Here is a 12,087-nt window from a genome sequence, read left to right as displayed (position 1 = left end):
TTCGGGACTCCGAACAACATTCATTCACCAACATATATAACTCATATAGTACTATATCGTCAACGAGCGTTAATCATGTGCATCCTATGGGTTCGTGAATGATGTAGACATGACCGAGACGCTTCTCCGGTCAATAAACAACAGTGGGACCTGGATTCCCATATTGGTTCCTACATAATCTATGAAGATCTTTATCGGCCAAACCTTTATAACAACATACGTAGTTCCCTTTGTTTGTCAGTATGTTACTTGCCCTAGATTCGATCGTCGGTATCTCCATACCTAGTTCAATCTCGTTACCGGCAAGACTCTTTACTCGTTCCGTAATACATCATCTTGTATCTAACTCCTTAGTCACTTTGCTTGCAAGCTTCTTGTGATGTTGTATTACCAAAAGGGCCCAGAGATACCTCTCCGTCATACGGAGTGACAAATCCAAATTTCGATTCACGCCAACTCAACAGACACCTTTGGAGATACCTGTAGAGCACCTTTATGATCACCCAATTACGAAGTGACATTTGATAGCACACAAGGTATTCCTCCGGTATCCGGGAGTTGCATGATCTCATGGTCTAAGGAACATGTATTTGACATTTAAGAAAGTAGTAGCAAAAACTGAACGATCATATGCCAAGCTAACGGATGGGTCTTATCCATCACATCATTCTCCTAATGATGTGGGGCCAGTTTGGTTTGAGGCCTGGCCCTTATGCCTGGCAAAAAGTAATGCCTGGATGTCGCCTGAGAAGTTGGAGAATTCTGCCTGCCCAGGCTTGCCTGGTCCATATGCGTTTGGTTCTTGTCCTGGGATAGTCGCCGTACTAGAGTACAATTAGGTAGATAAAACTCTGCACACCCATCACTTCCATGCAAAAGAAATATTAAAATAGTACCAGGCACATGCATCAGCCCACCAGGCATATCAAACGGGACGCCTCGCCCAGGCTAATCACGTTGCCTGGCTAGCCAGGGCAGGCTAATGGCGTTGACAAGTTTTCAGGCCAGGCTAGAAGGAGATGACTGAGGACACCAACCAAATAGAATCCAGGAAGATCTCAGGCACCCTTCTGGCCAGGCAATCTTGCTCCAGGACATGATCCAAACAGGCCCGTGATCCCGTTATCAAATGAGAATGCATGTCTATGGTTAGGAAACCTTAACGATCTTTTGATCAACGAGCTAGTCTAGTGGAGGCTTACTAGGGACTTGGTATTTGCTATGTATTCACACATGTATTTAAGTTTCCAATCAATACAATTATAGCATGAATAATAAACCTTTATCATGACTAAGGAAATATAATAATAACCACTTTATTATTGCCTCTAGGGCATATTTCCAACAATAATACAATAGATATAATACAAATATAAAATTGGAATGAGTTTCCAACAGTACCTAAAAGTGGTGATTTGCTTTATTATACTAATAGATCTCACGAGTTTTCTGTTGAGTTTTGTGTTATGAAGTTTCCAAGTTTTGAGTGAAGTTTTGATGAGGTAAGGAATAAGGAGTGGCAAGAGCCTAAGCTTGGGGATGTCCAAGACACCACAAGGTAATATTCAAGTGCAATCAAGCGTTTAAGCTTGGGTATGCCCCGAAAGGCATCCCCTCTTTTGTCTACAATCCATCGGTAAATTACTTGAGGCTATATTTGTTTCACTACATGATATGCGTTTTGCTTGAAGCGTCGTGTATTATATGAGTCTTTGATTGATTTGCTTTTTAGTTTTACACAATCATCCTAGCTGGTCACACCTTTTTGAGAGGGACACACATTAATTGTGAATTTATAGAATACTCTTTGAGCTTCACTTATATCTTTTGAGTTAGGTAGCTGCTCTAGTGCTTTACTTATATCTTTTAGAGCACGATGGTGATTACATTTTAAAGAAATTGATGAACTCTCATGCTTCACTTACTATTATTTTGAGAGTCTTATAAATAGTATGACAATTTGCTTGGGTTATGAATTTAGTCCTAATATGATGGGTATTCAAGAGGGATATAATAAAAAAAATCATAAAGATCATTGGATATATGAAAAAGTTTGATTCCTTGCATTTGTTTTGAGATATAAAGATGGTGATATTAGAGTCATACTAGTGAGTAATTGTCGTTCAGTAAGAATATTTTGTGTTAAGGTCTATGATTCCTGAAGCATATGCACGTATGGTCTCTCGTTATGCTATGAAATTGGAGCATGCTTATTATTGATTGTCTTCCTTTGCGTGGAGGTCGGGAGCGTGCGATAGTTAACTCCTACCAACACCCCGCTAGGAGCATGCGTAATAGTACTTTGCTTCGAGGGCTAATAACCTCTTCTAATAAGTATTTGAGTTCTTTATGATTAATGTGAGTCCATGAATTATACGCACTCTTACCTTTCAGCAATTTGCTAGTCTTTTCGGTACCGTGCACTTTCCCTTCTCACCTCGACTTGTGGTGCAAACTTCACCGGTGTATTCAAACCCCGTGATATGATACGCTCTATCACACATAAGTCTATTTATATCTTTCTTAAAAGTCAAAACAGCCACCATACCTACCTATTATGGCATTTTCATAACCATTCTGAAATATATTGTCATGCAACTTCTACCGTCCCATTTTATTACGACACATATTATCGTTGTCATATTGCTTTGCATAATCATATAATTGACATACTACTATGGACCCGTAGGTCCCGAAGGAACTACTCACACACATCATCATGGAGGGAGCAAGGTTGATGAAGATAGCCTCCCAATGATTCCACCCCCTCCGATAGAGTACCAAAATAGGCCTCTGGATAAGATCACTTCAGAACAGAGGCTTGCAACGATAATAAAATCATTTCGAGTCTCGCTTTGAGGGTTTCAGAATACGTGAGAATTTATAAGCCAAAAAGCAGTGCAAACGGAGTGTAGGGTGGCTCACAAGCCACCCAGCACGCCTATCCCTGAGGGTGCGCCCCACGCTTGTTATACCATTAGCCCGAGAGAATAGTATTTGAAGTTTCTAATGGTATTATTTTTGTGATGGAGAAGAAAATAAATAAATAAATAAGAAAAATAGAGTAGAGAAGAGTATCGACTCGCCTAAATCACGGGAGGAAAAACCTCACACTTCCTTACGTCTACCCGAGTCGCCCGAAAAGCCCAGCACTTTCTTCCCTTCCGATTTCGCACGATGGCGACTCTCCTCCGCCGATCCGCCGCCCCCGCGCGGCAGCTTCTCCTCCTTCCCCGCCAGCTCGGCGCCGCCCGCTCCATGTCCCGCTACTACGCCCGTGACGAGGTTTCACGGTAACGCTTAAATCCCTAGCACTTCCTTCCGCGTTCCGGAACCTTCTAGCGGTCTGACGTTTCGCCGTGTGGTGGTATCAGGTTCGACGCGCTGAGCACGCCGGTGAACTGGGGCGTGAGCATCGTGCCGGAGAAGAAGGCCTTCGTGATTGAGCGTTTCGGCAAGTACCTCAAGACGCTCGACTCCGGGATCCACGGGCTCGTCCCCCTCGTCGACCGCATCGCCTACGTGCACTCTCTCAAGGAGGAAGCCATCCCCATCCCCGACCAGTCCGCTATTACCAAGGATAACGTGGTCATCCAGATCGACGGCGTCCTCTACGTCAAGGTATACCTCGTTCTCGCCTTGCCTTTTGGTCCTCACTAGCGAGGCTGCATTTCTGCTGTTACTTCTAGGGGTCTGGTGCTTATCCGGTCGTCTAGGGGAGATGGTGGATGGATGCGGCGTGTTTCGGTAGAAGTTTCGTGTTATATGTTGTCATGAGCCACCATCACATTGAATTAGGACAGATCATCTGGTCTTAGAAATGCGCCTCAATGATCGATTTTTATAGCCTCAAGTTCATGCTGTATTGTTGCTGTTGGTGGTGGTTTGATACTCCAATCCGGAAGTTCTGTCACAATGGAAATTACTCTGGAGAACCAAGCTGGAAGTGTGAAGGCAGGTAGATAATACTTGATTTGGAGTTTAGGACAATTCATCTGGTTGTTAAAACAGATTTCGTGTGTGATGCTTATATCTGTAAATTACTCCTCTTGTGGCCACTTCCTGAGCAAACTCAAGATTTCTGTTCACCTTAGTTATCCACCTCTGAAACATTCACAGAGTCAGCTTGCCTTGTATTAGGACAGAAAAGATATCCCATAGTTGGTATTCTTTTTCCGGTATTTATCAGCATGGGATATTGGGGTTTATTGTGGTACTGCGTGTCCAGTTGGTGCAGGTTGCTCTACTTCTGTGGGGATATTGGGGTTTATTGTGGCACCGTGTGTCCAGTTGGTGCAGGTTGATCTACTTCTGTAGGACTTGAGGATGGGTATAGCATATGCTCCTCCTGATTGCATTGAGCTGTAGATGCCATGGCCTATGTTTAACGTGATCAATGCATGGGCTCACTTTCAATGACTCTAGCATTAGCAAAGTTAAGATGATGCATGGCCTCATCATGTAATCCCCTGTCAGTTACATGATATCAACCAATGTTGTTCCCTACTGCTTCTAGTTTCGACTCGCATGTTGGCACTTGTATCATTCTTCCATACCTTGTCTGCTGTCCATGTTAATCTGGCTTATGTGCATCTGGTAGGTGATGAGGGTCCATAATGAACAATGCTCTGGACTTGTGGTGCACAAAAGTGTTAGGGTCTGACCTAGGGCCACAGCAGTAACAATTGACTGTAAAAGCAACTTTGTGTGGATATGCTGCTGTTCAAATTTCATTTGCAGAGGGTGCATACATTTGTAATAATAATCGACTTAGGTGCTCTCTTGGTAATTTGTAGGTCCATTGTTGAGCATTTCACAGGTTTGGGGTAGATCCTGTTTAGATTGTTTGGGGATATAGATGGTAAAGCTCCACTGCAATGAGTTTCATTTGTACATGTACTGCTCATTTCCTTGTCATGTAATCTTCACAGGCTTCATGGGACCACACTTAGTTTTTTTTTTGATTCAATGCTGTTGAAATGGTTCAGGTTGGATGGCTACTGTGATGAATGGCGTAATTGGTAGTTAGATTTGTATTTCCTGGGTATGTATATGTTTTGTTTGATCGTAATAGTTAGCAAGCTTGCTTTATCTGTGTTGAGGATATCTGACACTTTCAGATAACTTCGTCACAGTTGATTAATTAGTTATGTGTGTTTATGCTCTTTCCACTGTACAGGTTCATATTGAGCATTCTTGTTATTTACTAGTCTAATTTATGCATCTGCAAGTTAACTAAAAAAAGGGACATTTCTCCATTCTCTTGTTAAGAACTTAAGATATATAGTAAGTATTGTGTTTTGATTATTTACTTTGTGAAGTGTGTGGGGATTTGCATTTCTACTGTCAGCGTTCTGGAAATCAGAGACTGTTGCTGGCAATTGACAAGTCCTTAGTATTAATTCTTATCTTTCTGTTTTTGAACTTTGCAGATTGTTGATCCTTACCGTGCTTCATATGGCGTGGAGAATCCCATTTTTGCAGTCATTCAACTTGCGCAGACAACTATGAGAAGTGAGCTTGGAAAGATAACCTTGGACAAGACTTTTGAAGAGAGAGACACATTGAATGAGAAGATTGTGGTATGACATTTTGTTCGCATCTGAGCTATTTGTTTTTCTTTATATATCAAGGCAACTGTTGCAGAGAACAGCACCTACAAGTTATTATAAGTAATAAAAGTAATGGGCAGTGTTCTTATGTTAATTGTAGTACTATGGTCTGTACATCATCTATATACCAACAAATCCTTGTTCTCATCTCATCTATTTTTTGTTAAGTGTGGTTGTTTACATTGCTCTGATGGTAAAATAAATGTTGGTTTATGTATTAAATATTTTTTGCAAGAACGAGGAATTAACTTACAAATATAAACATGGAATGTAAAGAGCAGTTGCAAAAACAGTAGGGTCTTTACTTTATACAGTAACATTAAATGTGAAAGCCTGAAAGGTAAAATAACTTTATTGCATCTGAGTTTCCAGCAACAACATCCTAGTTTGTATTTACCAGTTCTGTATATAAAGCTCTTCTCTGAAGAATAATTGTACAATTCCTTTGAAGATTGATTGCCTTTTTCTGTGGATCACTGTCACTAAATGTCTGTCATGAAGTAGTTGTATCTTAAAATCATGCCCCTTCTAACTAGCCAACTTAACCAAGAAGCAACTTAATCTTACAAAGTCATGTGCTACTTTTCTTCTAATGTAATGGGCTTCACTATTTCCATCTCCTTACCATACTTCAGCACAGTTATACATGGTACCTTCTGAAATTCTTTTTTGACAGAGGTCCATAAATGAGGCTTCGACAGACTGGGGCTTGAAGTGTCTTCGTTATGAGATCAGTATGTTTTTCTGTTTTTGACATATTACAGTTATATCTGTTTAATTTCTGGTGTTTCTAAACCGATCTGCATATTACTTTCCTCTGAGATCAGTACCTTTTCCTGTTTTTGACCTATTAGATTTATATATCTGTTAAATTTCTGATATTTCCAAACCGACTTTGCAGGGGACATTTCTCCTCCACCGGGCGTGAAGAATGCTATGGAGATGCAAGCAGAGGCAGAAAGGAGAAAGCGTGCTCAAATTCTCCAGTCAGAAGGTGAGTAGCACATGATCTTTTATCTTTGTTCAAATTGGTATTTTCTCTAATAATTCATCTGAAAAGGGGATACATATGAGATGGAATCCACCTTTATTGTAGCTTAACCACATTAATTCATCCCAAGTGCTTTAGTGTTAGTGATGTCTATGTTAACCTATTTTAGTAGCAGTGATTGCTTGAAAATAATAATAAAAGTTGCGGCGCGGCAATATGGTTCATACCGGCATATAGTCCCATTATCCTGACCGAACGAGTTGCTCGATGGATCGCTGCCGCCTTCATTAAATGAGACTTGTGCGAGTGGCAGATATTCGTCCGGATGATGCTAACAGCAGAAACAGGGCGCCCTCCGAGTCCGGTAAATCTGCCATCAAGCCGGATCCCCAGGCGCCGGGGTAGATTAAGAGCTAAACAACTACCAGAATGTAACAAATTCGCAGTTCGTAATTCTGACTTGGGGGACAGCAAGCGCTAGTGTGGAATCCCTGACTGTTTTAGGAGCAGATAGAACAGGTTGGAAATCGGTACGGCGCAGTGCGTATTATGTATGCCACTGAGCATGATGGGGGGTCGCAAATGAATTGTTCATTCATATTTACAAGTAGATTGAATCCGTGAGGCGGCGTGTGTTAACGTAGGAAAGATTATTTCTGAAGGTACTGACAGATTGCTGAACTGACACTAGGCATTTTAAAGACAGTCAGTGGCCTTCTTTTTGGGATCAAACAATCATTTTCTTGGCTTAGTATGTATTAAGTGGTCAATGATGCACCGTGGCGTCTATACATGTCATACTTGGATTTGCTAGGAATAAGCATATTAGCATGTCGTTGGTACTTGTCGTTGAGATGTGGTCGGTCGTTAAATAAGCTTCCATTTGTTTACCAAAGGGTTAGAGTTGGTAGTAACCCACTTGAAAGAGCACCATAACCTAGCACGATGAGGGTTCTAGAAAAAAAACATCAAAGGCTTTGCAGACAGCCCTGGAAATGAAGTGCGTAAACCAGAGTTGAGTGCCACCTTAGACTCACTCACAGAGGCATGTGACTTCTATAACCTATATTTCTGGGAACATGGGTTTGGTATCTGGTGTGAGAAGAGTTTAGTCCCAAACAAGTTGGGGTAGGCTAGAGCTGAAACCCATTAGATCTTGGAACCAACTCATGGTTATTGCACGTGAATGCTCTATGCTCTACACCCACCCCTGTCCATGGCTAGTTCTTTGGTATATTCTAATCCTTCAGATCTCTCCTTACGGATTCCTCCCATGTTGAGCTTGGTCTACCCCGACCTCTCTTGACATTATTAGCACACTTTAACCATTCGCTATGCACTGGAGCTTCTGGAGGTCTGCGTTGTTCATGCCCAAACCATCTCAGACGATGTAGGACAAGCTTCTCTTTAATCGGTGCTACCCCAACTCTATCATGTATATCATCATTCCGGACCTGATCCTTTCTTGTGCGGCCACACATCCATCTCAACATGCGCATTTCCGCTACACTCAACTGTTGAACATGTCGCCTTTTAGTCGGCCAACACTCGATGCAATGCAACATTGCGGGTCTAATTGCCGTCCTATAGAACCCGCCTTTTAGCTTTTGTGGCACTCTCTTGTCACAGAGAACGCCAGAAGCTAGGCGCCACTTCATCCATCCGCTTTGATTCGATGGCTCACATCTTCATCGATATTACCATCCTTCTGCAACATTGACCCAAATATCGAAAGGTGTCCTTATGAGGTACCACCTGCCCATCAAGGCTAACCTCCCTGTGCCTAGTAGTACAGAAACCACACCTCTTGTACTCAATTTTAGTTCTACTAAGCTTAAAACCTTTTGATTCCAAAGTTTGTCTCCAAAGCTCTAACTTTCTATTAACCCCAGTCCGACTATCATTGGCTAGCACCACATCATCCGCAAAGAGCATACACCATGGGATATCTCCTTTTATATCCCTTGTGACCTCATCCATCACCAAGGCAAAAAGATAAGGGCTCAAAGCTGACCCTTGGTGTAGTTTTAATCGGAAAGTTATCAGTGTAGCCATCACTTGTTCGAACGCGTGTCACAACATTATCGTACATGTCCTTAATGGGTGTAATGTACTCCCTATGTAGACTAATATAAACGGTCTTATATTAGTTTACAGAAGGAGTACTTTGTTGGGACTTTGTTTCTCCAAGGACCACCACATGACATTTCCGGTATCTTATCGTAGGCCTTCCCCAAGTCAATGAACACCATATGCAGGTCCTTTTGCTTCCTGTATCTCCATAAGTTGTCGTACCAAGAAAATGGCTTTCATGGCCGACCTCTCAGGCATGGAATTAAACAGATTTTTAGTCACGCTTGTCATTCCTCTTAAGCGGTGCTCAAATGACTCTCCCATAACTTCATTTTATGGTCATCAACTTAATTCCACGGTAAATAGTACAACTTTGAACATCCCCCTTGTTCTTGAAGATTGCTACTAATATACGCCTCAATTCTCCTGGCATCTTGTTTGCCCCAAAAATGAGGTTGAAAAGCTTAGTTAGCGATACTATCGCTATGTCTCCGAGGCCTCTCCACATCTCAATGGGGATACAATCAGGATCTTGTTTGCGGGTACTCGGTAAGTCCCTATTTATGCATATTTGTGCCCATTTCTGAAAATAAGGGTGTAACTAATCAGGAGATTGGTTAAAGAAACAGGGGAAACCATTGTGTGAGAACACAAGGTCCCACCGGTGTGAATGCCCAGTGATGATTAGGCTGCTATGCACGGTGGACAATGGATGGTACATAACGGAGCATCGAGTGAAGCACAATCACATCCTGACACCAATATGCAGGGAGATGATGCATTGGCCATCTCACAAGCACATTGATGTGCACACAAGGGACCTAATTAGTAATTCGAGGAAGAATAACATCAACATTGGTAAGGTGTACAACATTATTAGAGAGTTCTTCGGAGCAGTGGAGAAAGTGCCACTCACGAAACGGTCTCTATGGAATCTCTGTGGGCAAATAAGTAGATTCGAAGCTGATGATGATGTCAAGAAGACCATTTGAGGTTTTCTATGAGCTACTTCCTGTGTTGGGGTTTATTGGGCCCCTTACATTTTGATCATAAAATTTAACTAATAAAATATGAACTATATGTCACAATACTTATACGGTAGGAAAGCTCTTTCGAACAAATATCTAATAGTATAGTTTTTATAATATACATCTCATATTTTTAGTCAAATAGATAGTCAAAGTATGACCCAAAATTCGAACGGATCCAAAAAGAATCCTGAATTCTTGTTTCGGGTCCAGGCTGGTTGTAAGAGTAGAATAAAGAAACTGATGTGGACAATTGGCAGCAGCCAATGAATTGGGCCGTTGGCTTCATTGGTACGACTCGTCAGCAGATCATATGGCTTCGCACCCAGTCCTGCAAAGTCTGCTGACGCCATGACCGTATAGGACCGATGAGGGCCCCAACATTTATGAAGTAGGGACAGGTTATGCGAGCACTATGCAATAACAAAACTGCTGTGCGGACAATGCATGCCTGCACGACAGCGGCACAATAGGCAATCCAGCCGTCTACTGCACTTTGATGGTATGCATGGACGAACTGATATGCGCTGTTGTGCACAAATCGTCGGCACAGCGTTGTGTGCATAGCAGCGCTCATATAATAATAGTGTTAGAATCCTGAATACGTTAGTTTATACAACCAACTGCTCTGATCCGAAGGAGGACCAGCGGCTCAGATAACATGCGCATATAGTAGTATGACCTATATGAAATTTTACTAAAAGCTGGGTCTTTATGTTTGACACCTACCATTTATTCTTAACAGGGGCTATGTTGGATCAGGCAAACCGCGCAAAAGGTATGTTCAATTCAAACCTTACCATTTCTATGCTGCAATGACAACGTGGTCTATTGATATGTGTAGCATGCATCAGTTCTGCTTGTGCTATTTGTTCTGCCATCACCCTCCTTGCTTTCAAACTTGCCCATCTCCCCATTTGTCGTGCTAACCTCTTCTTCAGATATGGTCCTCATTCACCTGATAAGTTTTGTCATAATTGTGCTCACATCGTGCATCCTCTTTATTCTATTTATCTTTTTCATCATCTTGCTCATTTGAAGATTGGGCTGCTAGTGTGGATTGTTTTGGTTAGGTTGAAACATTTTGTTTTGTATTTTTTTTTTCTGAAGGGGAATTTGTGTGCCATTTGGGCTCATTTATTTTTGGTAATAAACATCAGGTGAGGCTGAAGCGATTCTTTCCAAGTCACAAGCTACCGCCGAAGGGATTAGAATGGTCTCAGAGTCCATGAGAGCTGAAGGCAGTGCTGAGGTATCATGATTTGCCAACTCCCATTTTAATATCGCATTTAATTGACATTACAGTTGCTTATGGAGAAGTTATCTATCAAAACAGTAAGGTTTCGCTGCTCATGTTGTGCTGTTCATTCTCTCCTGTCAGGCTGCAAAACTGAGAATCGCTGAACAGTACATCACAGCATTTGCTGCTCTGGCCAAGAATGTGAGATGTTTTAAGTTTCATTTCCCTGATTCATGAATCCTTATGGTGTTTGGCAAAGTACTGATGTTTCATTATGAAATGTAGACCACGACAATGCTTCTTCCAAGCGACGCTGGCAACCCATCATCTATGATAGCCCAGTCTCTCCAGATATACAAGCACATAAGCCAGTCCAGCAGCCCGAAAGGAGGGAACCAACAGGCAGAAGAAGTTGAGGAAGCAGGACCGCAAGAAGAGGCCGATACGTTCGGCCTGCCTTCTGTGACGAGCGCGATGCCACCCAGCACGCAAACAGGCCATGGCAGCACGTTCTCCCTGCAGAAGCGTAAAGAATGATCAGCCTGTTCAAGTACCGAAGGGAACCCTTTTTAGATAGGAGGGTGTCACTGAAAACACCAGCAGCATTTGAGGTTTCGAGCTTAATTCATGTGATGTCGAGTCGGCTTAGGTTGATATGGCAATTGACCTGACATTAGTTATCCAGGCGCCAAATGCAAAGGAGGCTAGGCGACTGGGGAGATTTTGACGGCAGCCTGCAAGACTTGTGTAATGCAAGTATATCGCTCACGATGTCAGCATACTATTGATGGCAATATTTCACCGCAGCCTTTTATTCATGTGTTCCGATGTCAGTTTTACATGTTCACAGTTTGCATGACGTCCTGCTCAATTTACTTCTGCAATGGTTTTACTCCGGATTTTCGTTCTTAGCATTAAGGCCCCTTTTGGAATCTCTCCACTCCTCCACTCCGCGGAGTTTTTTGAAGCACCACATGCCATTCATATAGCAAACAGGAGTACAACACATGTAGTAGCACCCAGACGAAGGACCCAGAACACACAGGTTTCCAGAACATAAGCAGAAAACACCCCAGAAAAAGAAACAAGATTACAATCAGGCCCTTGGGGGTCCCTGCACAACTCATCGTCGACGCCCTGCAT

General features: G+C 42.3%; 1 protein-coding gene across 2 annotated transcripts; it reads left to right on the top strand.

Annotated features, from left to right (window-relative positions):
• Positions 1-3,103: 3,103 nt before the first annotated feature.
• On the top strand, positions 3,104-11,785 carry LOC119336708 (stomatin-like protein 2, mitochondrial). Of its 2 annotated transcripts, XR_005162733.1 has the most exons (10): positions 3,104-3,293; positions 3,375-3,621; positions 5,433-5,582; positions 6,289-6,346; positions 6,514-6,606; positions 10,450-10,482; positions 10,865-10,956; positions 11,086-11,145; positions 11,230-11,555; positions 11,630-11,785. XR_005162733.1 is itself a non-coding variant. In XM_037608777.1 (9 exons), the coding sequence occupies exons 1-9, from the start codon at positions 3,178-3,180 to the stop codon at positions 11,479-11,481; spliced, it is 1,101 nt and encodes a 366-aa protein (XP_037464674.1). In that variant the 5' UTR covers positions 3,104-3,177; the 3' UTR covers positions 11,482-11,783. The 2 variants fall into 2 exon arrangements, 1 of the variants encoding a protein (XP_037464674.1); XM_037608777.1 differs by having other exon boundaries at positions 11,230-11,783.
• Positions 11,786-12,087: the final 302 nt, after the last annotated feature.

Source organism: Triticum dicoccoides, chromosome 7B (assembly GCF_002162155.2).
Source record: "Triticum dicoccoides isolate Atlit2015 ecotype Zavitan chromosome 7B, WEW_v2.0, whole genome shotgun sequence".
Classification (NCBI taxonomy): Eukaryota; Viridiplantae; Streptophyta; class Magnoliopsida; order Poales; family Poaceae; genus Triticum; species Triticum dicoccoides.
Note: the sequence above shows the minus strand (reverse complement) of the source record. Positions and strands in the feature narration are given on the sequence as shown.

Coding starts and splice junctions, on each gene's coding strand:
- LOC119336708 (XM_037608777.1), top strand. CDS start 3,178: ATGGCGACTCTCCTCCGCCGATCCGCCGCCCCCGCGCGGCAGCTTCTC. Junction 3,622..5,432: donor ACGGCGTCCTCTACGTCAAG/GTATACCTCGTT, acceptor TGAACTTTGCAG/ATTGTTGATCCTTACCGTGC. Junction 11,146..11,229: donor TTGCTGCTCTGGCCAAGAAT/GTGAGATGTTTT, acceptor TATGAAATGTAG/ACCACGACAATGCTTCTTCC.